At 51.2% G+C, this 26,994-nt stretch overlaps 2 protein-coding genes across 2 annotated transcripts; both read right to left on the bottom strand.

Annotated features, from left to right (window-relative positions):
- Positions 1 to 9,235: 9,235 nt before the first annotated feature.
- Positions 9,236 to 16,739, bottom strand: BCL7B (BAF chromatin remodeling complex subunit BCL7B). The gene is made up of 6 exons (XM_090026678.1): positions 16,473 to 16,739; positions 14,108 to 14,183; positions 13,677 to 13,773; positions 12,298 to 12,468; positions 11,797 to 11,876; positions 9,236 to 10,700 (listed from the first exon to the last, which is right to left on the bottom strand). Exons 1-6 carry the CDS (start codon positions 16,562 to 16,564, stop codon positions 10,608 to 10,610), a joined length of 609 nt encoding a protein of 202 aa, XP_089882804.1. The 5' UTR covers positions 16,565 to 16,739; the 3' UTR covers positions 9,236 to 10,607.
- Positions 16,740 to 17,242: 503 nt separating this feature from the next.
- On the bottom strand, positions 17,243 to 26,716 carry TBL2 (transducin beta like 2). Its single transcript, XM_090026677.1, has 7 exons — positions 26,560 to 26,716; positions 26,344 to 26,477; positions 26,074 to 26,258; positions 25,135 to 25,286; positions 21,285 to 21,411; positions 20,144 to 20,296; positions 17,243 to 19,542 (listed from the first exon to the last, which is right to left on the bottom strand). Exons 1-7 carry the CDS (start codon positions 26,675 to 26,677, stop codon positions 19,086 to 19,088), a joined length of 1,326 nt encoding a protein of 441 aa, XP_089882803.1. The 5' UTR covers positions 26,678 to 26,716; the 3' UTR covers positions 17,243 to 19,085.
- Positions 26,717 to 26,994: the final 278 nt, after the last annotated feature.

The raw sequence follows: 26,994 nt of genomic DNA, 5'->3' as shown, positions 1-26,994 counted from the left end.
GAATGGTAGCTCCTGAGGAGCCCACAAAGTCTGCCAACGTTCAACAAGATAGGTTTGGGGGTGCAGAGAAACTGCACCCCAAATTCTTGACAGCAAACCGCCTGTGACTTCTGTGTGGAAAGCCACAGGGAGCTCAAAACAGCAGGCTCGCTCGCCCCCGAGGAGCCCGCAAAGCCTGCCAGCTTTCACGGTGATAGGTGCAGGGGTTTGGGGGAAACTGCACCTTAGGCTACTGACAGACAAAACTCGTGATGCAGATGGAGCGAGGAAGGCAGCATTTGCTCTGTCTGCACCTGGCGCTTGGGGAGCCCCAGCAGCAGGAGGCTCACCTTGAGGAACACCAGTTGCTCCCCCAAACCAGCATCCAAGCAGGTGCAGTGGGGTGTCACAACATCTGCAGCCATGCTGAATACCCTCTCGCTTGGCACACTGGTCGGTGGACAGGACAGGTAATCCCGGGCAACTGTGGCCAGATTCGGCCACATCGGGCTGCGGGTTGCCCAGTAGGCCAAGGGGTCACAGTCCGGGGGCTCCACAGGCCCAGCACGATAGGCAGACACTATGGTGTGAGGGCTGTCTGCCTTATCCTAGGGTCTGGACCCCCTAATGTTTGCCATGGCCTTAGCCCATATTGGCAGCACCTGGGGTGGAGGGGAAGACTGGCTCATGGATATTCAGGCAGTGGATCCCCCTGTCCCACTTCCCCCGCCTCTGCCGTTCCACATCCGTCACTTTCTTCATAAGTACCTCCCTCCAGTGACTCAGTGTCTTGCTGCCACATATGGTGCCCTTCACCCTTGGGTCACAGATGGCGGCCAGCATATGCGCTGTATTGGACCCCAAGGGCTCAAGCCTTTTCCTAAGGCCCTCCTTCAGCTGCCTCACGAGTGCCTGCGCATCTGGTGAAAGCGGCCTGCCCCAGCCAGGAACATCAGCCCCCAGGAAGCTCTCCATTTGGCTGCGGAGCTCCTTCACTATGGGGACCACCTGGCTGAGGAAGGCATCAGCAGCACTGAGGGTCTCAGTGGCCTTGAGGAAGGGCTTGAGGACCAGCAAGATCTGGGAGATGGCATCCCACTCAGCTTTGGTCAGGGGGCCGCCGATCCCAATCTCCCCAAGCAAGGCCAGCTCGTGGATGGCCTTCTGTTGCTCCACCAGCCTCTTGAGCATCAGGTATGTGGAGGTCCACCAAGTCTCCACATCCTGCATGATTCTGTGCTGTGGGACATTTAGCTCTGCTTGTTTGTCCGGCAGCATCTTGCCCCCCTTGATGCTCCGGTGGAAGTAGCCTGCCACCTTCCTGCATCTGGAAACAAGCCTGCTGGTGTTGCTGGCGCCATCACCAGCAGCTCTGTCCCCCTCCAAGGCATCCCTCACAGTCAGCTGTAAATTGTGTGCCACACAGCGAATACCAGCAAAATCGGCATCACGGTCTGCTTTGACCATATTGGCCCCGTTGTCGGTGACCATGAAGCCGTGGGTGAGCTCAGCATGCCCAATGCTCAGCCACCTCTGCACCATGCGGTTCATGGCCCCCCTTATCTCTGCTGCTGTGATGAGCAGGGACTCATCCATCACCTTGGCATGAAAGAGAGCCCACCGACGGCCTGACTGGCCACACCAGTGCCCTGTGAGGGAGAGGTACGCATGATCTCCACCTTGGCTGCTCCAGATGTCTGAGGTGAAGTGTACGGTCACCTGCGGACCTGCCTTGTGCAGCTTCTCCCTCAAGTGCTCCCTGCATGCTTCGTATAGGGAGGGCACCACCGTCCTGCTGAAGGTGGTGTGTGCGGGCACCTGGTAGGATGGAGCCAGGAATGCCAGGAGCTGCCTGAACCCTGGCCACTCAACAAAGGTGAAGGGCTGGCCATCCAGAGCAAGCATCTCCCCAGTGGTCTGGGCGACTTTGCTCGCATTTGCAACTGGTCCCTTTTGCCTCCAATGTTCCAGGGTGCCCTGCCTCTGCTTTGGGGGGATGGGGGATGTGGAGCAAGCGGGGGCAATTCCTGTGGCAAATGGGTAGTACCTGCGGAGATGATTCAGCATCCCCGAGGTGGTCACGCGCTTTGTTCCCTTGCCCCGGCTGATTTTGGCTCGGCAGTGCACGCAGATAGCAAACGTGGGATCATCTGCCAGCCCATAATGATCCCAGACCATGCTAGTACTAGGCCTTTCCCTCTGGTGTGCAGGTGCATCTGTGGATGCTGCTGAAGTCTCTCCCTCTTCAGCTCTTCTTCTGGAGCGGGAAGGCTCAGCATAGGCAGTGACACGGGGTGGAGTGCGCTGCTGTGCTGGTTGCAGTTCTGGTGGGAGAGGTTGTGGCTGCTGTGTCTGGACACGAGAGTCTCAGGCACAGGCAGTGGCTCTGGTGGCACTGCTGCTCCCCTCTCTTTACTGCTTGTAGCAGCCTCATCCCTTGTAGCAAGCAGAAAGAGGCTGCCTCTGAGTTTGGTGGGGGGAGAAACTGCAGCTTTCCTGCTTGCAACCCCTTGCTCCCCTTCGTGCAGGCTGGCCAGTGTGGCCACCTGCCTTTTCACCCCGCTTCATAATGTGTTCCTTCGTATGTAAACTGGAACCTCTAAGTGTACTGGGCGCCGCGGATTTGATTTCTGGATGTTATGTAAATATGTTTGTGTGTGTGTAGATAATATATTGAGAAGTGCTGGTGTGGTGGAAAGAATGAATGATGTATAAAAAATATATATATATATAAACTAAATTCCTATATATAGAATAGATCCTAGGCTACTACTAACCCTATCCAATATAAGCGTAAACTAATACGAAAAGTAGTTATAAAATAAAAGCACTAAGTTCTCAGAAATCCCTGATGCTAGTGTTGCAAGCAGGGAATCTGTTGAAGATCAGGGCTTCCAGCCATCGTGGTCTGACGCAGAGGTGCCGGGGTCAGTTTCTAAGCCGTTGGTGTTCTCCAAGGCAGAAAGCAGGGAGCTGAAAAACCGCAGCCTTTTATGCATTTTCTCTGGCCCTCCCCCAGAGCACTGGGATTGGAAGGGACCTCAGAGAATGCTGACCAGTCACTGGCCAGCCACAAATGTCAGTCATGAAAGCACTCCTTCCCCCTTTCCCCCTCCCTCCCCTTACTTTCCCCCCACCCCTCCCCACCCCCAGGGAATCCAGTACAGGCAAATGGAATATTCAACCTTTCTCTGTTAATATTCGACTTCCAGTATTAGATTTGACAGCTATTCAACCAGCTGCTATTCGACTCGACTTTCACTTTTCAAGGTCGAATATTTGTCGAATTGAATATTAAGGTCGAAGCTTTGCACAGCCCTACTAACTTGCCTATAGTTCCCCGGGTCCTTTTTCCTCCCCTTTTTGAAGATGGGAACCACATTGGCACTTTTCCAGTCCTCTGGCACCACACCAGAGCACCACGAGTGCTGGTAAAGCCGTGCCAGGGATCCTGCAATGGCCTCAGCTAATTCCCTCAGCACTCTGGGGTGGAAATCATCCAGACCAGATGATTTGAATACATCCAGTCCCTCCAGAAGTTCCCTGACTAGATCCTCCCTGACCCTTGGCTTATGTGCACCTCCTCTGGGGCCTGAGGGGGGCCAATCTGGTTCCTGCTTAGGAAAATGGAGGCAAAGAAGTCGTTAAATAGGTTAACTTAGTTGTCTGGTGCGACGACCAAATTTTCTACCGTGTCTTGCGGGAGCCCCACGTTACCCGGTACCTTATTTTTGCCCCCTATGTATTTAAAAAAAGGACTTCTTGTTGTCCATGATCTCTACCTTGGCCTTCCTGACTGCCCCCCTGCATCCCCGAGCAACCGCAGTATAGTCCTCCCTGGTGATGGACCCTCCCTTCCATTGGGTGTGCGCCTCCCTTTTAGCTAGAAGACATTCCCGGATGCTTTTGGTGAGCCATGGGGGCTTTTGTGCCCTCCTGCTCCCTTTGATCCATGTTGAGATTACCTCCCTTTGGGCTTGGAGGATTGTCTCCTTAAGAAGCAACTACTCTTCTTGGACACCTGGCTCCCCTCCCCTCCGGGACCTCAGTGCTTCCCCAACTATTCTTGTTAGCTCATTGAAGTCCACCTCCTAAAATCTAGGGCTGCTGCCTTGCTGCAGGCCTTTGCCACCTTGCACTGGATGGTGAATTACAGCAGGTGATGATCGCTGTTGCCCAGGTGGTCGAGCACCCACACCCCCCTCACCAGGTCATTACCTATGGCCAGCACCAGGTCCAACAAGGCATCTCTTCTGGTGGGGCTGTGCACCTCCTGGGTTAGCTGGAGGTCCTGCATTTGGGCTAGGAACCTATGTGAGCGGTCAGACTTGGCTGACTGCTCTTCCCAGCAGATGTCTGGAAAGTTCAGGTCACCCATGATGACCATGTCCTTTGACCTAACTACCTCTGTGAGCTGACTTAAGAATTCCTGGTCTAGCTCTTCCCCTTGAGTTAGACCCACACCATTAAATCTCTTTCCCCTCGACTGCCCTGTATTCTAACCCAGAGCCCTTCAGAGTGCCCCTCCTCTGACTCTGTGCTACCTGGTGAGGATGTGTATTCCTCCTTAATGTAGAGCACCACACCCCCGCCTTTCCTCCCTGTCCTGTCCCTCCTGTACAGCCTGTAGCCCTTGATATTCACTGCCCAGTTGGGCAGTTGGGTCCCACCACATTTCTGTGAGCCCTGCTATGTCTGGGCTGGTGTCAGCTAGCAGGAGGCTAAATTCCTCCTTGTGACAGGTGTGTCTCTTTGGGGTCTGTCCACTAGTGGCCCCGCCCACCTGTTATGGGCCAACCGCCTGCCTTCTCACCTGCCATGCCTTGTTGTTACTTGCTTAATTAGAGGATGTTAGTTAAGCAGGAGGCTGCCCATTTTCTGCCCCAATGCCAGGGGGCACTATCTGCGGCTCCTTTCCTCCCCTTACACTGCAGCCTAAGCCTCGCTGATGTACCAGATGTTGTTCGGTCAGTCTTGCTTTCTGTAGCCTTGTCTCACAACTGTGCCCCCTCTGGGGCTTGTCAATCATCACCCCCTCTGCTCCAGGGCTTCTCTCAGCCTCAGGGCTCAGGGGCTGTAGCTGTGCCTGGCCCCTTCCTTGGCGCCAGGGTCAGTGCACCCCAAAATGCTGCACCCCCTCTGGCACCAGGGTCCCCACGCTATCGTGGAGACCCTGTGAGGCCTCCTCCAATCCCTAATAGCCTCACTCGGTCCTCCGGTCTAAACAGCAAACACAAAACACAAGCCCCTGGGCTATAACATAAAACCTATGCTGTCCGGCTAAACAACATTCAATCCCTACCAGGGAATTCTCCACCCCATAACAGCAATCAAGAGCTGCTCGTCCAGTCAGGCTTCTCCTTGCTGTTTGCTCTGGCAGAGCTCCTTCTCCCTTGGCTGCCGACGGGGAACTCCCTGCCTGGCCTCTGCCTGCAGTTATATGGGAGCCAGGCCCTGCCCCTTCCGGTCAGCTGACTCCCACTGGTTACCTTGGCACCCTGCAGCTGGATTTCTTACTGATCACTCCACAAGTAGCAGGCACCTCAGTGCCCAGCTAAACTCCTACTTGTTTCCTATACTACGAGCATTTGTGTAGAGGCATATGAGGCCTCCTGTGGATGTGTGCACTGGCCCCCTAATCACAGCATTGCCCTGGCCCCTGTTGCTTACCTGTGTATATGTTCCGCTCGTTGGTCTAGGCTGGGCTGTACTTGTGAGTGCTGCTTGGTTTAGCGGTCCAAGGCTTCCTCCTCCCTCGTCTTCCCCTTCCCCCATGCGCTTGCACAATACGCCTCCCAGCACTGTGCTGTTCTCAGGACAGGGAACAGCTGTCCCACCATAGAAGGGGACAGGTAAGTGCCCCTCCCACTGCTCCCTAGGGGCTGGGCTAAGCAGGAGCCCTAGGGGGGTGGTTGTTACCCTCCTCAGCTCCACTCAGCTGCCGCATTGTCTGCTTCACCTTAACCTTGGTCAGCATACCGTAACTGATGGGGATCACACTATGATGGTCAAAAAATCACACGAGGAAAAAGACAAGGGTGACACCGCTCACCATTGGTGCTTGGAATGCACATACACTAATGGACTCTACAACAGCAGAGAAAAGAACAGCTCTGGTTGGTAGAGAACTGGCCAGATTCAACATTCAAGTACCAGCCGTGTGTGAAACTCACCCAACTAAAGAAGCTACATCTTACTGAAAAAGGAGCCAGCTACACATTTTTCTGGAGTGGCCATAGTAAAGAAGAGTGATGTCTGATGTGAAGCTGGTGTTGGGTTTTGCCATCAAAACACTACTAGCCAGCAAGCTTACAAATGTCCCAAAGGGAGTGAACAACACACCTATGTGAATGAGACTCCCACTGTCTGGGCAAAAATGTACCACTATCATCAGCACTTATGCACCCACCATGGCCAAGCCAGATGTGATTAAGGACAAATTTTATGAGGACCTTATGGGCTGAGGGAAACAGATCATCCAGTTTTCTTTCCCTAGTTTTCCTAGACACTCACTGAACACAGAAACCACCTTATCCCCCACAGGTGTCCTTCCCCCCAACCTCCATAGCCCCAAGCATACGCATCTCCTGACCAAGTGAAAAGCTTGTGTTGGTGACACACTGTAGTTGAACCATCGTAATTTATCACCGGCTTAGATCAAGGACAAAAAGTGCAACCATTGGTTTAAATATAAGGATCCCCTTGGCTTTTCAAACAGACTTGGACTTTCAAGGTTAATTATCACACTACTAAAATGTTACTAGAGAGGGATTCAGTATTAAATAAATGGTACACGTACAACCTTAATTCAGCCTTTTCACCGCTTCTCCCTTCCACCTTGTTTGTTAGTTGTAATTAGTGCATCAGCTGGTGGCATTTTGGTGATGGACATCTTGATAAGGGCTTGAAGAATCTCCCAGAGCAAAGTAAGCTTAATGGGGGAGAGGACCAAGTGACAGATAAAACAAAGAAAGCTGAAACAGTCAATATCTACTTTGGTAATGTCATCACAAAAAAATAGCAAATATTTAACCTTAATAAGGAGATACAAGTTCAGACTAGGTTAGAAAAATAACAGGTTAAGAATAGAAATTTCAGCAAGGCCTGATGGAATTTGTCTTATAGTGCTTGAGAAACTAGATGAAATACTCTTTTTGTCTGGTTGAGTCGGTACCCAACTTGGTAAGTCAGGAATGTAACAAATTAAATTCCTCGTGCATAAATATATAAACTATAAAAAATAGTTCAGATATTGAAAGATACATGATAAATATTTTGATTGATTAGTAAGCATGTGATTAAACAATGTATCTATGGAGCTAAATGTATAATAGCTTGTGATTAGATTGTTCAAGAAAGTGCATGCAGAAAAGATGCATGATTTTGAAAGATTTTCGACCTACCTCCTTTGGCAGTTGACTTGATCACCTGGCACAGAATAAAGGCTGTTCTGATTTATGCTTATAGTGCATTTATTCAAACTTGCAGTAGTGGGACTGGAAGTAACCCTGGAAGCAATGATTCTGGTGCCGTAGTTACTGAAATCTGGACTGGGTATTAGAATCCATATAGTGCTGTATAAGCAACCCAGGCAAGGTTCTTTGAGTAGATGTGATATCTTTTATTAGACAGAGTAGTTGGAAAAAAAGTTCTTAGCAAGCTTTTGGACAAAATCATCCTTCTTCCAGCATAGGAAGTCTCTGCTGTTCTGAGACTCCAAGGAATGAGAGAAGCTAAAAGTGTGACAGGAATGTCAGTGAGAATGTAAATAGGTAGAAATTAGGGAAGCAAGAAGTGGTGGTGGGGGAAGCAGAGGGGGAAAAGCAACCCTGCTTCCTATCCATGTTAATGCCTTTTAGCCATATCTGTTTGGCTTTGTTTGCACAGAACACCACAGCATGTCATAACCATATTAGTTTATTTTATGCCCTTTTGATAAAATATATGTTAAAGTGATATAAACAGGTCTTTATGTTGACTCTGCCAAGTTGGTGGTTTGTCCAACCTTGCAGGTTTGAGTTCTGGGCTCTGATCCCTCAATGTCCAGTCCTAGAATTCCCATAATGATGCCTCTCAATCTTGAAGGGCATCAGAGATGATTCTACCAGTCTGTCTTCCACTTGCAGTAACAGGGCTTGAGGGGAGAGCTGGGCATGAGATCCTGTGGAAGATCCTGTATGAAAAGCTGCTTTGCGATTCTAGTGCTTGGCTGTGCATGAAAACATCAGCAAGTTGCACATGCCCCAAGAGTCCTAAGGGAAGTCCAAGCTTATCAGCAACAACAAATAGGCAGGGGTGGGCTTGCTTTTAGGGAACAGTCATACAGGAAACTTGGTAGAGACATCCCCCTCCAGGGGTACAGAGCAGAATCACTCATGAATAAAATGGGGCAAGTGTTCACATCAAATAGTTTTAATCAAAAAACCATGTTCTGATCCCCAACCTTTTTGGGAAACAAACTAAAACAAAACCCTTAACAAATTGAGATTTTTCTACAGTAAAGTTGATGTAAATTGTTGTTCCTAGGGCAACTGCAGAAGATGTAGTGAGTTGTTTTGTCCTAACTGGTAATGTTATATGGTATAGCTCAGGTGGGCTAAACCTGTCCTTTGTGGCTATGAGGTTATCGAATCATGCAGTTAATTTTCTCAAAGGGATTGAATGTGGTTTCTGCATTTTTTGTGAACCAGTCAGGAAAAAACCCTCCCAAGCAGCAGTGAGGAAGTGTCTTCCATGCATGGCAAGGCTGCGTATTAACCATCCTCTCCCCTCCCCTCCCTTCCCCTCCCCTCCCCAAAGAATATAACCCAGCTCTGCCTGTTGCTCTGCAAAACACAGGAATGAGAATATGATGTACCCAGCGTTGATTTAAATTGCAAGGCAATGTAGAGATCTAGGACAGACAGGCCCATCCATCCAAGGGCCATGGCAATGACTGTGGTGCAGATGCTGCCTTTTGCTGTTCTTTCCTCTGCAGTATCCAGCAGGATGAGACCTTCCTAACAAGATACAGGGACTAGACAAGACTAATAGCACATTCAGTTTCTTGTTGCCAGTATTAGTGCCCTGGGGACTCCTATGGTGGCATCAGATAATAGATGTGAACAATACAGACTCTAACCTGGCTTCCAGGCAAGACTCCTGTCCCATATCTCCTCTCTTCTGGCCTCCCACTGCTCCCTGGAGAAGAACCCAGCCCACAGCACTAGTGGAAGCCAACCCCTTGCTAGTCTACTGCATTGAGAAGCTCACATACTGTATTTCAAATAGTTTAATTTTAAAAATATTCTATTCAGTGCTAAAATATCTCTCCACTTCCACGCGCAGCCGATGCCTTCGACTTCAACAGAGACTCAATCACAGACTCAATTTGACATGCAGATCGCAACAAAGAGGAAACAGGTCCATGAAGTTGGAGGAAAGGGACAAGAGCTCCATGGTCAACAAGCCAGGGGCATCTCTCACCAAGAGACGGGGCAGGGAAGATGTGCTGAAAGATCATGGGTGCCAATGCAGAGGGTGCAAGGGTGTGCTAGGAAACGGGTCCCTCAACAGTGCTGAGTGAGGACAAGGAGCCCTGGGGTGAGAGGGAGGGAAGGGGGGTGAGGAACCCTGTATCCTACCTGTATCCTTCTCTATTCAGGGATCACAATTGTACCTAGCTTCACTGCAGGAGCTCTCCACCCCTAGGCTAAGGAAGGCAGTTACCTCTCTGCTCTGTGCCAGCCTCTTCCATGGGCATTCACATTAGGCAGAGTCCATGCCAGGTGCAGCTAGATGGATAGCAGGGCAGTCAGCCAGGGACCTGCTTAGATATTCCCTGACTCCAGTGCTAAGTTGGGCTCTGTACCAAGAGCTTGCTCCCTTTCATGGCCCCCCGAGGGGGTAGCCCACAGCACCTCCATAGTGCCTAGCTGCAAAAGGGCTGTGCCCTGGTGCACTTTGCCTTCCTGACACAGTGGGAGAGCTCCCATTTCCTCCAATACTAATGGCTTAAACTAACAGCTTATTGCACAGTGTCCCAGCTTGGGATCCCTGCCCTGTGGTATGGAAGGCCTTTGTCAGAATCCCCACAGCTCCAAGGCCCCACACCTTGACTGTTCCCCAAGCTCCCCATTGCCCTCTGTGAAGCTTGTTTACCACAAGATTCAGGATATGGTCAACAAGAGGGAGCAGAAACCATAGTGCAGGAGGAACAAGACTCTTCCATTCCCAGCAAGTGGAGGAGGAAGGGGGGGGTATATGAGGGATCTGGAAGCAGGCAAACCATATCTGCCAGGTCCTCAAAGGCCACCCAGAGCAGGAAGCCCAGAGGACTCTTCCCCTTGCCCATGCAAGCAACACGCCAGAGCCCCTATGCCACTATGGTACAGTTCAGCAGGAAAAGAGGGAGCCAATAAATAGAGTCAAATTTGCAGGTAATGACGGCAGGAGATGCCCTAAAGCCCCTTTTCCCAGGGGAACAGCAGGCTGGCTCTGGGAGGAGGTGGTGGGAGACACCCAGTTCCCTGGGGAAGGGCAGACTGGCTCTGCAGGGTGCTGACAGGAGGTGCCCCATCCCCAGGGGAAGGGCAGACTGGCTTTGCAGGGGGCTGGCGGGAGGCGCCCCGTCTCCAGGGAAGGGCAGGCTAGCTCTCTGAGGCTGTATGGCACACAGAGTTCTGATCGGCACAAAATCTCTTTAGAGGCGGTGCGCCAGAATCTTCTTCCTCTTCAGTTACCTGGAACAGCAAGAGAGTACAGATTAATGATAGCACAAAGAAGGCATCCTGCTCCGTGTACAGCTCAACATGGTTCCTGGGGTCTGTGCTCACACACGGACACAAAAAATACTGTAGAGAGGGAACTGATCTGATCATGTGGTTCAATGGGTCACCAGAGCACCAGCAGTGTAAGCTTCCAGCCATGCCATGCCTGGATGCAAGGTTCTCTGTTAGCTGGACTGGTTATTTCACTGTCTCTACATTTTCTCAATGTGCTGCCAATCTTTGCACTGACAGCTTAGAGCCACAGCACAGAAACTGTTGGGGAAGCAGGAGATTTTTGGTAGCTCCACAAGGAGCACTTCAGGATTATGGAACAAACTCATTAGGATTATGGAACAAGCTCATTAGCTGGATGCATCTGTAAATGGACAGCAGTGAAAAAACTTGCATTGCTAGATTTCAGTGTCAATATGGCACAGAGATGATAGCTGCAGTTCAACTCGATATGCGTCCAGTGAAGGCTCTGAGTCATAGTTTCATAGTTTCTAGGGTCGGAAGGGACCTGAGCAGATCATCTAGTCCGACCCCCTGCCATGGCAGGAAAGAATACTGGGGTCAAATGACCCCAGCAAGATGTGCATCTAACCTCCTCTTAACCACCCCCAGGGTAGGAGCCTGCACCACTTCTCTTGGAAGCTGGTTCCAGACCCTAGCCGCCCTGACCGTGAAGTAGCGCCTCCTGATATCTAGTCTAAACCTACCCTCTGCCAGCTTGTGACCGTTATTCCTTGTCACTCCTGGCGGTGCTCGGGGGAACAGTGACTCCCACAATGCCTGCTGATCCCTCCTGACTAGTTTATAACAGGCCACAAGATCCCCCCTCAGCCTTCTCTTTTGGAGGCTGGACAGGTTCAGGTCCCGTAGCCTCTCCTCATAGGGCCTGCCCTGTTGTCCCCTGATCATATGAGTGGCCCTCCCCTGGACCCTCTCCATGCTGTCCACATCCCTCCTGAAGTGAGGCACCCAGAACTGGGCGCAGTACTCCAGCTGCGGCCTGACCAGTGCCGCATAGAGGGGGAGGATCACCTCTTTGGAGTCCTTCTTCCTTTACCTGAGTCTCAAGAGGTACAGGCTCTTCCTTCGTGAGAGTGGGAGGTTCATCTGCAACTTCTGAAGGAGGCAGAGAGGGCTCTGGAAAGAAACAAAACACTTTCCTAGCTTAATGAGTGAGCCAGCTAGGTACCGCCACCTTGCCTGAAGCACAACTTGTTCTCAGGAGTCAGGAGGGATCCAAAGGAGGAACCATACCTGGAATATATTCCAGTATCTGCCCCTGAACTCCAGGGAGTGCCTGAGAAAAGCCAACCCCATCTCAGGCAAATGGAGCTGTTATAAGCATGTTTTTCCAAGCCTATACATCATAACATTGATACCTCTGCACAGCCACAAACAGACCTCCACTCAGGCAAGAAGTAGATGCTCTGTACCCCCAATATGGGCAATCCAGAATGGCTGGCTCAACAGTGCTTTCCTAGGTTCTCTCCAGTCTCCACCCTCCCAAGATATCCTGTCTCAATGCAGCTGGCTATGCCATACCCTCCCCAGCACTCACCTTCCAGGGTCTCCTGCCCCAGTGTAGGTGGCTGCGAATCATCTGTGCGGAAGTCAGACGTTTGCGCAGGACTCATTGATTCACTCTGCTGGGGGCTAGGGCTTGAGTTTGGGCTACTGTCAACCTTGAGCTGATAAACATCTGACAGGGAGCTCTGATTACTGTTCTCATCTGAAAAAGTATCAACATGTCAGAGAAAGAAAGGACCTCGCCTTGCTGCTGTGGAAGCCTATGCAGCCCAGCATAGATGAGCTCTGAAGGAGAGGACCAATGGAGAAGGGCACCGGGCATGACTTTCAGCTGACAGAATTCACATACAAGCAGAAGCGTTCTGCAGCTACCTAGCACTCTGGGCTTGCAAAATTGTGTATACTTGCCCCCTGGATTTCCAGCAAGAATTATAAGTAGGATTAATCTGCAGGGGAGAGGATATAGGTCCTCAAATAAAAGAAAAGGAAAGGACATGAAAACAAAGAAAAGGAAGCAAAATGATCCCTGGAGAGTTTAGTGAACACACAGCACATGGCATAGTTGCATGAACAAAGCTCTGCAAGATATGCTTATGAATTACATGCATCAGGACCACAGGCCATGTCCTCAGCTTGTTCAGTCTACTGGATGCCTTTCACCAACAGCCAAATCCCTAAGTACACAAATCCACTGCCAATACACAGGGATTCTAAAGCCCTTCCTCTTTCCCTGGGGAGGCATGGACCATCCTATGATTTTGGCAACCCATGAGATACCAGGACTCTGGGACTGTACTCACTAGAGCTTGTATATCAGTTAAGTACTGCACGTGGTAGAAAGGGATGCAGCATCTGAATCAGAACTTCCTACGTCTCTGAATAGTGGAAGCTACAGTGGGAGGAACAGTGTGGAATATGGGGTATGAGGTAGAAAATTCTGAACATATCCTGTTTATTCTCCCCTTCAGCATCCACTCTCTACCACCAAGGATGACAGTATATTGGACTGGGGGTGATAATAAGGAGAGTTCCAGAACAGGTTCTGCTGGCAGAACCTCAGTCGTTGCAGAAAAATGAAGCAAAAATAGGGCAGGGGATGTAGGGAGCTCTCCATCCCTCCAATTCTCCAAAACATTCCCTATGATGCCTCTTGCTAGAAAAGAAAGGGAAAAATCACAGCTATAATTACTCATTTTATGGCTTTTCCATCAGACACCAGTAATGAAAAGCTTCACCATAGATAATCCTAGAGGCCTAATACGTGTTAAATCAACATGCCTTGTAGAAATTCATACTGCTCCCACAGAGATGTACAATACACAGAACCTAGCAACCCTTTAGCTCCTGAAGTCCCTTTCCCTGCCTACCTGCACACTACAGAAGTAATGGGATGAGGCTGAGCAGACTCACCCTGAAACTCCAGGAGGAGGGAGGAGTTGGCAGAGGTGTCAGCTGGGAAGCCATTGGATTCACGTGCCACGTTGCTACTTGATTTGGATTTCTCTTTCTTGAAGGGAGAAAGAGAGAAAAAAAACCCTGAGGTTAAAGGAGTTCACTGTCAACAGGTACAAGGGAGAGACATGAGCTAAAGTTTCAGAGGAAGCTGCCCTCCCTAAGGACACAGCTGCCTTCTCTCTCTCCTCTAGTCCTGGCAATAGCACATGCCAGTTCAATTCATTCATCACTTCAATGTACCAACCCAGGCCATAAGCACAGTGATGAAGACTAGCTCATAATAGCCATAAGGCTCCTCTGCCAACTATACACTGTTCAGGCGTGTTCTTCCCCAGCCACAGCTTGGAAACCTTTAAACTCTCTCCTTACATAGGCTCAGCACTTACCTCCTTACTGTCTGCTACAGGCACCCACTTGAATATCCGGAGGGAAGTGTCTCCAACTGTCACCCACTTCTTCTCCCTACCACATGCCAGGAAAAAGATTAAAACTGATGGAACAAGCAACCTCTGGCAGCCACACGGTTAGTGAAGCATTTAAGGGGTTGCTTAGTACGCAGCCATGTTCCCCCCCACTCAGATTGGTAATCCAGTTACCAGGAAGTTCAGGACCATGCCTGTACTGCTTCTTTTCCATAAACTTACCAAGGAAGGTTCAGAAAAGAGAGTAAAACTGACAGCCCTACCAGTAAAGCAGAGCCTGCGCACAGTGTCCCCATGGCTTTCCATATGGCTATGTAAACACTCAGCTGGGATCAGGGCTATTCAAACCCTGTCTTACTTTTTACATCTGCTGCCCCACCAGATGACAGGATACTGGCAGCTTCTCTTTATCCTAGTTTTTATATTAATGCATTCCTATCATCAGGGCCAGTACTGGGGGGGATGTAATCAGACCTGCACTCTGTCCCTGGGGGTGGCTAGCAGGGTGGGAAACTAGAAGCCTATCCTAGGTCGATGACTAGGTCGAACGGTCACAAACTCCTGCAAGATCGTTTCAGGCTGGACATAAGGAAGAATTTCTTTACTGTCCAAGCCCCCAAGGTCTGGAATAGTCCGCCATCAGAGGTGGTTCAAGCACCTACATTGAACACCTTCAAGAGTAAATTGGATGCTTATCTTGGTGGGATCCTATGACCCCAGCTGACTTCCTGCCCTTTGGGCAGGGGGCTGGACTCGGTGATCTCCCGAGGTCCCTTCCAGCCCTGATGTCTATGAAATCTATGAAATCCTAACAATGCCCGCACCCCACCCCAACAAGAGTAGGGGAGTGGTGTCTAACTGGGGAGAAGGGCAGGCAATGGGCAGGGAGGGGCCACTGGTAAGAGCAGTTGGTTTGTGAGCCAGCTGCTGCATCTCATGTCTTGTAATCTAAGCTTTTGGTTTTGAAACAAATTCTGCCTCCAGCCCTTATGACTAAAGACAGTACTGATGATCACATGGGCTTTCCCCTCCACAAACTATGGCCACTAGGGGTCAGACCTCTTCACCTGTCAGAAAGATGCAACTATTCTCTTTTACAGCGGCACCAGAGTTAATTGCAATATAACCAGTACTGCCGGGGCAAGGACGTTTTGTCTGTCGAGCACTGGGAGCACTGTAGGTCCCCCTGAAGTACCACGAGTCCTCGTTACATAATTGGATGTTAAATTTAATATTCACCCTGCCCTCCAGTGTTCAATGTGGGGTGGGTTCCTGTACCAATCGCTGTGTTTTAACTACCAGCAGGGAGAAAGCTGGAGGTTTTGGCTGCTGTGGATTGGGACTGTCCACACTGTTTCTCATCCTTGCTGTTTGGGATTGTGGGATAATCTGTAACCAATAGCCAAGATGTTCCCAAAATGCTCAACAACGCAGCGGGTAGCAGCGTGCAGCTCAGCAGCACTAGTGTTGGTTCTCCATGTGCTCACGGGGTTTCTCACCCAGCTCGGGGAGGCACCACGTGCGTGGTCGCTAGTCCCGAGCTCACGGATTCGCAAGTACGAGCGCAGCGCGGGGAGCAGCTCAGAGCAGGCGCTCGGGACCCTTTTAGGAAGCGAGGCGGAGCCTAGGGAACGTGCTGCGGCTGCAGCACGAGAGCCCAGAGGAAGGGGCTGGAGCTCCGCACCAGGGCAGAGGTGACCTGGCACTAGGAGGAGGCTCGAGCCAGCGCTCGGGCCCCAGTGCCTCCCCCGCCCGGCAGGGGCTGGGGGCCGCCCGGGAGCGCCATCTTGTGCGGCCCCAGACCGGGGCGGAGAGGGGCGACAGCGGCTCCTCCCCGCAGGGGTTTGCTCCTGCTGCCCTCGCTCCAGCTGCGCCCCCGAGTCCTTCCGAGCAGCAGCAACGACCCGGCGGCGCCTCCCTCCGTCCCTCCAGCGCCCCCAACCCCGGAGCCAGCCCCCGCCCCCACCGCGGGCCGACTCGGGGCAGAATTAGGCGGGTTCCTACTGCCCCATGGTAACAATAGACCCCCGCCCTCAGCTGTAATTGGCCTGGGAAAGTGCCAATCCACAAACGTATCCAAAACCACGCCCTCACCGCGTGGGTTGAACGACGATTGGTTCCGGCACCTGCCAATCTGGCAGCCCTTCCTGTCCTCACCTTCCGCAAGCCGCAGGTAGCAGCGATTGGACGCTCCCCATTTAATCCCACCCACCGGCCGGCACGGCTCTCTGATTGGGTGTTCTTCACTGGAGGGCCTCCGCCGAAGCCCGCATGGCACAGTGATTGGTCGCTCGCCTCGAGGCCCCGCCCCCCCGGCCCCGCCTCTCACCATTTGCGGACGCGCTCGATGGCCGCCATCACTTTTTTGATGTCATCCTTGGCGCGGCTGCGGGTCTCGGCTCGCACCGAGCGGCCCGACATGGCGCCCGCAGCCCCGGCAGCCTCGGCTCCGCAGCACCCGCCGCCGCTCCCGGCGCATGCGCGCGACCCGCCCTACCCACGCCCTATGCGTAATACGTCAGCGCGCCCGCGGGGAGGGAAGAGCGGGGTGACGCAGTGCGCCTGCGCGGCGCGGCCGGCGCCCGACTGACGTGCGTGCGGGGAGCGGCGCCAGGGCGGGGGCGCCGCCATGTTGCGCCACGATCCTCGAGTCCCCGCCCCCGAGAACGCATGCGTGGCAGCCCCGCCCCGGGGTCTCAATCCCAGCAGAGCGGGGTTGGCTTCTGCTGCTGGTGGTAGTCTGGAGCCACGTGTCCAGACCGTGGTGTGTGGGGCCCGCTCTTGGCCCGAGCCCGGCCCCGGGGTCCTGATCCCGCTGCTAGAGCCCGAGGGCTGACGCCCACCGCACTGATCCGCGGCAGTGGGGGTCTTGCTGGACTGCAATTGCAGAGACGCTTCCCCTCTCCCTTCCTGCTGGAAAGGCCCCGTGGGGCCAGCTGAAGGTCTTTATGAAATATGGTTGACAGCGATTAAGGACAAAACACATATTCCAGGTATCCCAGTCATAAATCCATCTTAATTTGCTGCCTTCATCCATGTTTAACTGAATTTTAATGGAGCATGACAAATCATTAAAATAAGCAGGAAATTGGACATTGGTAGAATCCATGATATTTTTTTATGAAATAAAAAAGTAAGAACTGAGAATCAAAATACAGACGTGGGTAAATAATCCGAATACAAGATTAAAATACATGACTTAAATCAGGGTTTCTTGACTACCCTTTTACAGTAACATTTCACCTTTACAGCTGGGCTGCATCAACAGTGTTTCAGATACTCTCTGAAGTCAGCAAATCAGGCATTAATAGTGAGAGCACTCCACCACATTGTGCACAGCAGCACACAGCACTTGTATCACATGGCATTGGGGGAGATTTGACACATTGCAAAATATTAATAGGAAAGGAAGAGGGGTCAACCCTAAGTTCAGGGGGTGGGGCAGCCTTGTGACAGCCATGCCACATTAGCACCACCCCCTCCAAACACCATTCCAGTCCTCCCCTCTGGACCCTCTAATGCTCTGCTCTTCATCTACCCTCCTTTCAAGTGCTGCATGCCCTACAGAGGTTGCCCACATCACTTGCGGCACACAGACCACATAGGTTGGCCACCCTGGAATTTGGTTGTATCCAGCCTAGGGTCCTATTAGTGATATATTTGTCTATGGTAGCAGAACTTTAGTTTCAGTGTCTCCCAAAACACGCTAGTGTCAGGTTTCAGGACTCATTAAGACATAATCTTACAACTAGAATTCCATCCCACATAGAATCCCAGCATAAACTGCGTACCACAGGGCTCAGTCACCCTGACATTTAATAAGGGCACACAACCCACAGAAAGCATTTGTTTTCAGCACTGAGTGCCTAGGCCCTATTGGCTGTTATGTATGCTACACACCTCTGTACAGAAATACTGTACTGCAGAATCCCAGGCTATTTACTACCTCTGTTTCAAAACCAGGATATTTTAAAATATCCATTAGCTTTTAGCTGCAAGTGCAGATGACAGGACCTGCACAGTAGAACTGTTCTGCCATCGCTGTAAGTGGGAGTAAAGTGTGCCGGTTTGCACATAAGGAATGGGATAGAGATCCCTTATGAGATACTTCCCTGTCCATCCTACTAATATTTTAGTGATGTACTGTCCTCTCTGTGTCCTATCACCAAAGTAATCTGCTGCTGCATCTCAAGATGTAGCATGACTGGTAACAAGATACAATCAGCCCCAAAGGAATCTCATCTATAGTTCTAGTATTAACATTTAGAAGGAAAAAAAAATTTTGTTGCCAAAGATGTTGAATCACTTTCCCAGAGGCGAGTTACACAACCCCAGTAAGCATTAAGGACTGTTTTTTTTATAGTGTAAATTCAGGCCATCTGCCATCTCAAACTAAATGTTACATTTATTGCTCACTGCTGTTTTGCATCTTCAGCATGCCAGCAAGCATTTGCTACATTCCAGGCCAATACCTTAGATTTTTAGCAACTGTGAGAGTTCCAAAGTTTGGAGCAAGCCCAGAAAAATCTCTCTCACTAGATGCGCTTCACCCCTGTGAAGCCATTTCACAGCTCCTTAAAAGGCATTCATCATTTCTGCTCTAACTACCTCACACAAGAACTACCCTCCCATTTGGTCTGGAACCTCATAACATTACTCAGGATCAATGAAGTTTTAGAGTAATTACAGGCTTCCTTCCCTTCATAATCTTCCCTAGGCAGCTACCTCCCAGAATATGGCCTCTTTAAACCATCTCCACCTCTGCCACTCAGCTTTCCAGCTCTCCAACTCCGTTTAGAAATACACAAGGGAACCCCAACGGGTTGAGCAGTCTGTACATTTTTATTAGCACTCAATTCAGTATTAAAATCCCAATAAATGCAAAGTGCAAAGCTCCCCACCTCAGAGAGGCTGCACGTACACTGATCCCAGTTGATGGAGGTTAGTCCTTCTTGGCAGAAATAGTGTCCAGTGCACTCTGGGCATCTGTGATCTGCTGCTGCAGTCTCTCTCTGGTGGCCATATTAGTAGCTTTTTTCAGCATCCCTTTCATTTCCTCCATCACAGCCCGGTAGCCTGCTGTATTGTGGAACACCCGGATGGCTCTGTCTCCACACGACGCCAAGTAACGACTATTAATATCAAAGGCCAAGTCCGTGATGTACTCTCCATGAACGTTGAGAAAGCGCTCCTCCTCCTCTCCCCTTCGGGTGTTGTACATGATGATATGGGTGCCACAAGAGATGGCCATTACCCGGGCATCAGGGGACAATGCAATACGACAAGGCTCAGACACCTCACATTTCCCTGTCAGCAGCAGATAAGGATCTTGTTGCTTCTTATACTCTATGTCAGTGTCCCACAGCTTCCATGTGCCATCTTTTGAAACTGTTGCCATCCTACAGCAAAAGACACATGTCCAGGTCAGTTGCAAGGAGCAACACAATACCGTTCCCCCTTCTCCAGCCCCCACAAACTGCAGACCCTACCAGGAAAGAGGAGCCATTCTCCTGGATACTGCATGCCATGATGGTTTGACTGGTGACCTGCCAACTCTGGTACCCAGGGAAATGTTGTATTGAAGGTGGGGGAGAACAACCATGCACCAGAAAGAGGGAAATCTGAACTGGGGAGTAAGGTGGGAACTTGCCTTGGCAAGCAGTCTCATCAATGCCAACATGCTGTCACAGATGAGCAGATTAGACAGGCATTTATCAGGGATGGTTTAGTAGGGGATGATCCTACCTTGAGCTGGCAGTTGGACTAAATATGATCTCTTGAGGTCCCTTCCAGGCCCTATTTTTCTATCATTCCTTTTCCTAACTTTCTTATCAGTCAGGATGGAGAGATTCAGCACATAGTGCTTAGAGACTTGCAGTGCTGAGGAAGGAATCTCTACTGACTTATTACTTCTTTATGCTGGAAGAGGATCACCCAACCAGTCACAGGGAAGGGTGTACTAGACAGGACATGAACCAGGGCAGCCAAAGGGCATCTTACCGTCTGGAGTCATTAGAGAATGAGAAAGAGTACACGCCAGCACTATGGCCTTTAAGCTCAAAAGCCCTGACAACTTCTCGGAAGTCTCCACTCTTGCCAAAGCACACTTCCCACACCTTCACATCAGGGGTGAAGCCACAAGATGCCACAAACCTGGAAGACAGCCCAAACAGGACATCAGTCAAATGATGCTAGACCAGGCAGAGTGCTTCACCAGGGACAGGATGCACTGCTGTTGCTCCCTTATCTGTCTGACTGTTCTTTGAACACACTGGGGAGATTAAAGGTAGCCAGGTGGGGGAACCCAAGCAGATATGGGTACTGCAAGAGCTCAAGATGCTGGCTGACCCTCTCAAGAGATCCAAGTTAACATCCCGGGTTCTCACTAGGGAATTAAGTGCCATTTGCCACTGTTTACACAGTGACAGGTGTATGGCACTCCAGGAAGTCAGTATGGGACAGGAGACTGTAAGGAGACTGCTCCACAAAGGATACCCAGGGCATGGCATGGGACACTTAGAGGTCACATTCCCAAATGCCCCAAGACAGGGTAAGTTCATACAGCATCACTGCCATGACATGTCAATGAAAGACTGTTACAGACTTATCTTTGTTAAAGATGCATTACTTGCTAGGAAAAGCTTGTTCTCATCTACTGCAGTTACAATTAACCTGGACTCAAAAGTTCAGGGACATCTGCTTTGTTCTTCTGGTTGCTACATGAGCCTGGATGCAGTGCCAGTGCCCATCATGTGTGCCTTCCAAAGGGCAGTAAACTGGGGCAACAGTATTGCTGAAGCTCAAGTCAGTGAACAGATGCTGATGGTGAAGGTGAGAAGACCCCTAATATGCTAGATACTACTGCTCTCAAGGTTCCCAAATATCTTTCCAACTAACCAAGCAGAGGAACATAAAACCTCCATGATTTCTGAAAGGCTTCAGGGCCAGGATCACTGTATAAAAGGTGTATTCATCCAAAAGTTTAATCAAATCAGTGACAAAACTGAAGCTGAGGATGCCCCTTCTAGGGAAGGGAAGAGTCTCCTATCCAACTTTATCCCTTCAACCCTCACCCTGGCATACAGGAATGGACAGTATCCTAATCCCTGCTACCTACTGACAGTATCCACACTCTCCTCACCGCCCACAAGGAGACACAGCTGCAAAGGCATTGTTCATCTGATTAGTGTTGATGCTGGCCAGGACTTCACCCTTCAGGTCCCAGATAAGTATAGTAGTGTCACTGGAAGCTGTCATGATGAACTTCCCTGAGGAAAAAGGCATTCAAGTTAGAACATCTTCCAGGTCCAGTGTTAATTCTGCCCCACAGGCCCATAAGAGATGTGGGGTGAGAGACAAGCTAACACTTGCACTACATCTTCAAGGCTGTTCCTTCTACTGCCAACAAAGTTAAAATCTTGGCTAGGAAACTCTCTTCACCACACGAGGAAGATGATGGAGGAAACAAAAGGAACCCCTTTATTTTAAAGGACTAGGACAAGATACCACTCCCTGAGCACTTTCTTCCTGGCTTGGATGGCACAGACCACTGCAGTGCGGCTACTGAGAAGCTGCGCTGTCTGTGGCCTTTGAAATACCACTCTGATGTCTGATTAGAACCCATGGGATTCAAGTTTATTTTGGGAGGAGAAACGAGATCCTTATATGCTCATTTCCTGACACATGCCTCTTTGTGACTTTCTACTGCAGTTACAATTAACCTGGACTCAAGAGGTGAAAGACATTTGCTTTGATCTTTTGGTTGCCACATGAGCCTGGATGCAGTGCCAGTGCCCATCACACGTGCCCTCTAAACAGCAGTTAACTGGGGCAGCAGTACTGCTAAGGCAAAAGTCGGTGAACAGGTGCTGAAAGTGAAGGTGAGAAGGTGGCTTCTCACCTTCTGCCCAAGGAGGTTTTCCCACAACACAGCACATATTGACCACATTTTACTTTTTGCATCTCTAAACCTTGATAGGAAAAATGAGCAAACGCTTCCAATGTAATATCAAGTTACTTTGCAGCATTTGGATTGCCAATATCACAGCTGCATGTTTATTAAAAATAATGCTTGCACAATTAAACATTCAGCAAAATACTTAGGCCTGATGAAAGCAGCATTTAAACATTTCAAATTTGGGCCTATATTTAGGCTTGGCAACTCCCCTTTCAATACTATAATCTTTAAGCAAGTACCCCCCACCCCTCTTCTATCCAGAGACCTACATTATTTACAACTTGCTTTGATCATAAGACACTTAGTTCTAAGTTTTTTCCATCAGGAACATTCTGAGTGTTAGGTAGTAAGGCCCTTCTCTACTTTTCACTAGTCTGTCTAGTCCCTTTTTGAACCTAGCTATACTATACTGGTAAGAACTTAAGAAATGCAATACTAGGTCAGAGCCAGTTAACCCAGTATCCTGCCTCTGACAGTGGCAGAAACAAATGTGTTAGAGCAGTGATGCTCAATCTTCAAGGCCCCAAGGGCTTGAAGACTGGTGCAGAGTCAGTCCATAGGCCTAATCCAACTGCATGCTGCCCCAATATGGCATGCAGGGCCATCTTATCCATCCAGTGGGGCTCCTCACAGGTCTTGACATTTGGCAGCAGCGGGGGGACAATTTAACACTGCTACCACTCTTCCACTGCCAAGTTTCTGGACGCTTGGGGAGACCTACAGGCTTGATGACAGGACTCCAAGGCCAGAACCAGCCACATACCAGGGGCTGAGCACCCCTACTGTAGAAGGAGAGCACTGAACTAGGTGCATCTAAAGCAGTGGCTCCCAAACTTTTCAGACTCAAAATACCCCTTGACAGACCCTGTGGATGTAGTCTTTTTGGACTTCCGGAAGGCTTTCGACACTGTCTCTCACCCTGTCCTCATCAAAAAGCTGGGAGACTGTGGTGTCGATGCCCACACAGTCAAATGGGTCGCTAACTGGTTGGAGGGCCACACCCAGAGGGTGGTAGTGGATGGGTTCTTCTTGACCTGGAAGGACGTGGGCAGTGGGGTTCCGCAGGGCTCGGTCCTCGGGCCCGCACTGTTCAACATCTTCATCAGTGACTTGGATGAGGGGGTAGAAAGCACCCTGTTCAAGTTTGCTGATGACACTAAGATGTGGGGGGATGTGGGTGCACTAGAAGGGTGCAATAGGCTACAAGCTGACCTTGACAGGTTGCAACGGCGGGCGGATGAGAACAGGATGGGGTTTAACACTGATAAGTGCAAGGTGTTGCACATGGGGAGGAAGAACCGGCACCACACTTACAGGTTGGGGAACTCCCCTCTTGCCAGCACGGAGACGGAAAAGGATCTTGGAGTCGTCATTGACTCCACGATGAACATGGGCCAGCAGTGTGGGGAGGCAGTCAAGAAGGCCAACCGTACCCTGTCATGCATCCACAGATGCAGCTCGAGCAGGTCCAGGGAGGTGATCCTCCCCCTCTATGCGGCACTGGTCAGGCCGCAGCTGGAGTACTGCGTCCAGTTCTGGGTGCCACACTTCAAGAGGGACGTGGACGATATGGAAAGAGTCCAGAGGAGGGCCACTCGTATGATCAGGGGTCAGCAGGGCAGGCCTTATGAGGAGAGGCTACGGGACCTGAACCTGTTTAGCCTCCACAAGAGAAGGTTAAGGGGGGACCTTGTGGCCTGCTACAAACTGGTCAGGGGGGATCAGCAGGTATTGGGGGAGCCCCGTGTGCTGCCAGGAGTGACCAGGAATAACGGTCACAAGCTGGCGGAGGGTAGGTTTAGATTAGATATTAGGAGGCTCTACTTCACAGTCAGGGCGGCTAGGGCCTGGAACCAGCTTCCAGGGGAAGTGGTGCAGGCTCCTAGCCTGGGGATTTTTAAAAGGAAGTTAGATGAGCACCTTGCCGGGGTCATCTGACCCCGGTGCTCTTTCCTGCCAAGGCAGGGGGTCGGACTAGATGATCTACCTAGGTCCCTTCCGACTCTAGCTACTATGAAACTATGACCCCTCAGAAAGTGACAGCTCTTAGTTTTCAGGCATTTTTTAATACAGAAAAACAAGAGAGCAATTCTTCTGCTGAAAATAATTCAAAAAACTACAAAAGTGTCAGAATATTTTTAACACTGTGGATTCCCGTTTGAAATTTGAGTTTATCTTGTGAGTCATGGTTGCACACTTAAAAGTGCTAACATTGCCTAGCACCTGGCAGCACCATGGAAAGGATCTTGAGGCACTCCAGGGTACCATGACACCCTGGTTGAGAATCAGTGATTTAGAGTAACCTATTCCATGTTCATTACCCTCCCTCGCATGCATCACTATTGGATTAGAGATGCCAAAGGAAACATCTCTGACCATTCTGTTCTTCTATGAGTCTGTCTAGTCAAAAAAATTCTGTCCCAGAGCAAATATGGGCATGAGACATTACATGGATTACTATGTTCTAAGTCAGTACAAGCTAACCTTTTTGGCAGGCATGCCAGAAATTAGCCCTGCACCTTCCTTAGTGCCATTCTGGTGCCCTTTCCCTGCGCAACTTGTTGCTCTGCATTCTGTCTGACCCGCTGCTGTGCCACCTGTCCCCTCCCCGATCTCCTGCATGCCATACACACAAGCTGCCAGTGCCACAGATTGGCCACCCCTGTTCTGCACATGCATCAGATTCCTGATCTATGAGTCAACCTATGAGGAGACTGACTGCTTAAGAATAATTTGCATTAAAGACCTGACATTTTTTCAATAGAATCCCTAAAAAAGCAAGATGACATTCATGAGAAAGTGAGTTTAGCTATTTCTCACACTTACAGGAAGAAATTCCTGCGTGACAAAGTATATCCATTCTATCTATGAAGCAGCAGAGGCAGAAACATCAACTGCAAGGTCTTTCAGAAAAGGCCACAGGTGTGTCCAAGGCTGTAACTTTCATACCGGCAGTTACTGTTCTTCAAACAGAGAAAGGCAGATGATTTAAGAGCCCAGGTGAAAGAAGAGAGCTGCCACCCTGTGTCTGTACCTGTCTCAGCAATTCCAATGTTGATGATGGGAGCTTTGTGTTTCTTTGGAAAGTCTTCAGGGGCAGCAGTGAAAGTGAAACTCCCATCTTCCTTCTTGGTCATTTTATATACACGAATAGTCTCCCCATTAGCCAGCCAGGTGATGAAGGCTCTGAGAGAAAGAAGAGGTTATCTCCTGCAGCAAATATCATGAACCATCCCAAAGTCACATGGCCATGAGCACAGCCACACCATAGGCAACAGCAAAACAAGTGTCTTGTCTCACCGTGGCCCTGACCTGCAGGGGCCTTCACTCAGGCAGGGACAAACGACAACCCCTTCAACCTTTGGCCTCTTTGATGGAACATCAATGTGGAAGATAAACAGTGCTGACTGCCATGATGGTCTTGGTAACACAAGACACTGAGCTGGTTACTACATCAAGACTCTCACCTCACTCCACGCAAGCCAAGCAGCCAGCAGGTAACGTTTGGTTCCTACCACAGACTGGCTTTAAACCAGGACCTTGAAAGACTGCAGTTTTGTGTGATAAGGCACAACTGAGGACATGGCTGAGGTAGCCACTGCAGCCAAAGGACTGACCTGCTTCACATGGTAAAGGGCTCCGGGATCACTCCAAATCCAGACCCTCTAGAGGTGCTGTGAGGACACTCAAAGTGCTGCCACACCTAACCTTCCCACCCCGTCTTGTGGTGCTCCCCATAGCTTCCTGCTGTCAGACCCCAGCCTCTACAAAGCCTAACATGCTGCACCCTAGAGGAGAGAGAGCCTGGAGAAATCTGAGTCTAGCCGCGGGGATGGGAGAAGGAACTAGACACCAGTAATAGCAACCACTAAACGGGGTACAGGGGAAGAAATCTGCTGCACCCGCTGTCCTGCCCGGGTGGGCCAAGCCGCCCTGACGCAGAGGGCTGGGCAGGCCCGTCCTGCGGCGCTACCTGCAGTCGGGGCTGAAGCGCACCAGGGCGGCGTGGTCCAGCTCCACGTTGGCGCGCAGGCAGCGGTGCTCACGCTCCAGGAAGTCGCGGGTGCTCCAGATGCGCACGGTGCGGTCATCCGAGCACGACGCCAGGTACTTGCCGTTGCTGCTGAAGTCGAGGCACGTGACGCTGCCACTGTGACCCTGCGAAAGCGGCAGGGTCGGCGCCAGCCCCGCACGGCGTCGCCCCCTGGCCCGGCCCGGCCCGACCCGACCCCCCGGGCGGTACCTTGAGGGCGGCGGCAAGCAACGGGTGCGCGAAGCTGTGCTGCGGCGGCTTCTCCCGGCGGCCGCGCGGGGGCAGCTTGGGCCGCTTCGGTTCCCGCGTCCTGTCCGCGGCGGCGCCGTTGGCTACGGCAGCATCTGCAAGGCACAGCGCGGTCAGGGCCGGCCACCTGCCCCGGCCCCAAGCCCCGTCGTCCGGCCCGGCCCGGCCCGGCTCTACCTGGTGGTTCCGCGGCGGACGCCCCCCGCGCCTTGCCCCGGCCCAGCGCCGCGACCAGCAGCAGCACGAGTGCGCCCAGCAACAGCGACACCCCGATCAGCGCCGCCGCCGCCGCCATCTTCCCCGCCACCTCAGCGCGGGGGCGGGGCCGGTCCCGCCGGAAGTGACAGTGCGGGGGCGGGGCCGGAGCCGCCGGAAGTGACCTCCCTGAGCAAGCGCAACGCCAGGTGATGCCCGGGCTGATGCGCATGCGCTGCTAGAGGTTAACCCAGCGTGTAGCTGCGGGTGCGTATGGGTAGCCTGTCCCTGCCCCGCGGGGGCTCGCGGGCTCCGCAGCGTGGCGGTGTGGAGCGCGCTCTCCCCGAGCCGGGAGCCTGAGCTGGCTCTGGAGCCCCGTGCTCCTGGCAGGGCCCCCAGGGAGCAGGGCTAAGTGAG

This window comes from Crocodylus siamensis, chromosome 13 (genome assembly GCF_052110815.1).
Source record: "Crocodylus siamensis isolate JL-2025a chromosome 13, ASM5211081v1, whole genome shotgun sequence".
NCBI classification, from domain to species: domain Eukaryota; kingdom Metazoa; phylum Chordata; order Crocodylia; family Crocodylidae; genus Crocodylus; species Crocodylus siamensis.
Note: the sequence above shows the minus strand (reverse complement) of the source record. Positions and strands in the feature narration are given on the sequence as shown.

What these genes read in the sequence shown, in the direction of transcription:
- TBL2 (XM_090026677.1), bottom strand. Translation starts at nt 26,677, where the DNA reads ATGGCGGCGGCGGCGGCGCTGATCGGGGTGTCGCTGTTGCTGGGCGCA. An exon ending in GTCCGCCGCGGAACCACCAG is followed by an intron (nt 26,478 to 26,559) that starts GTAGAGCCGGGC and finishes TGTGCCTTGCAG; the next exon opens with ATGCTGCCGTAGCCAACGGC. An exon ending in TGCTTGCCGCCGCCCTCAAG is followed by an intron (nt 26,259 to 26,343) that starts GTACCGCCCGGG and finishes CCGCTTTCGCAG; the next exon opens with GGTCACAGTGGCAGCGTCAC.
- BCL7B (XM_090026678.1), bottom strand. Translation starts at nt 16,564, where the DNA reads ATGTCGGGCCGCTCGGTGCGAGCCGAGACCCGCAGCCGCGCCAAGGAT. An exon ending in CCTCCTCCTGGAGTTTCAGG is followed by an intron (nt 12,469 to 13,676) that starts GTGAGTCTGCTC and finishes ATACTTTTTCAG; the next exon opens with ATGAGAACAGTAATCAGAGC. An exon ending in GGGGCAGGAGACCCTGGAAG is followed by an intron (nt 11,877 to 12,297) that starts GTGAGTGCTGGG and finishes GTTTCTTTCCAG; the next exon opens with AGCCCTCTCTGCCTCCTTCA.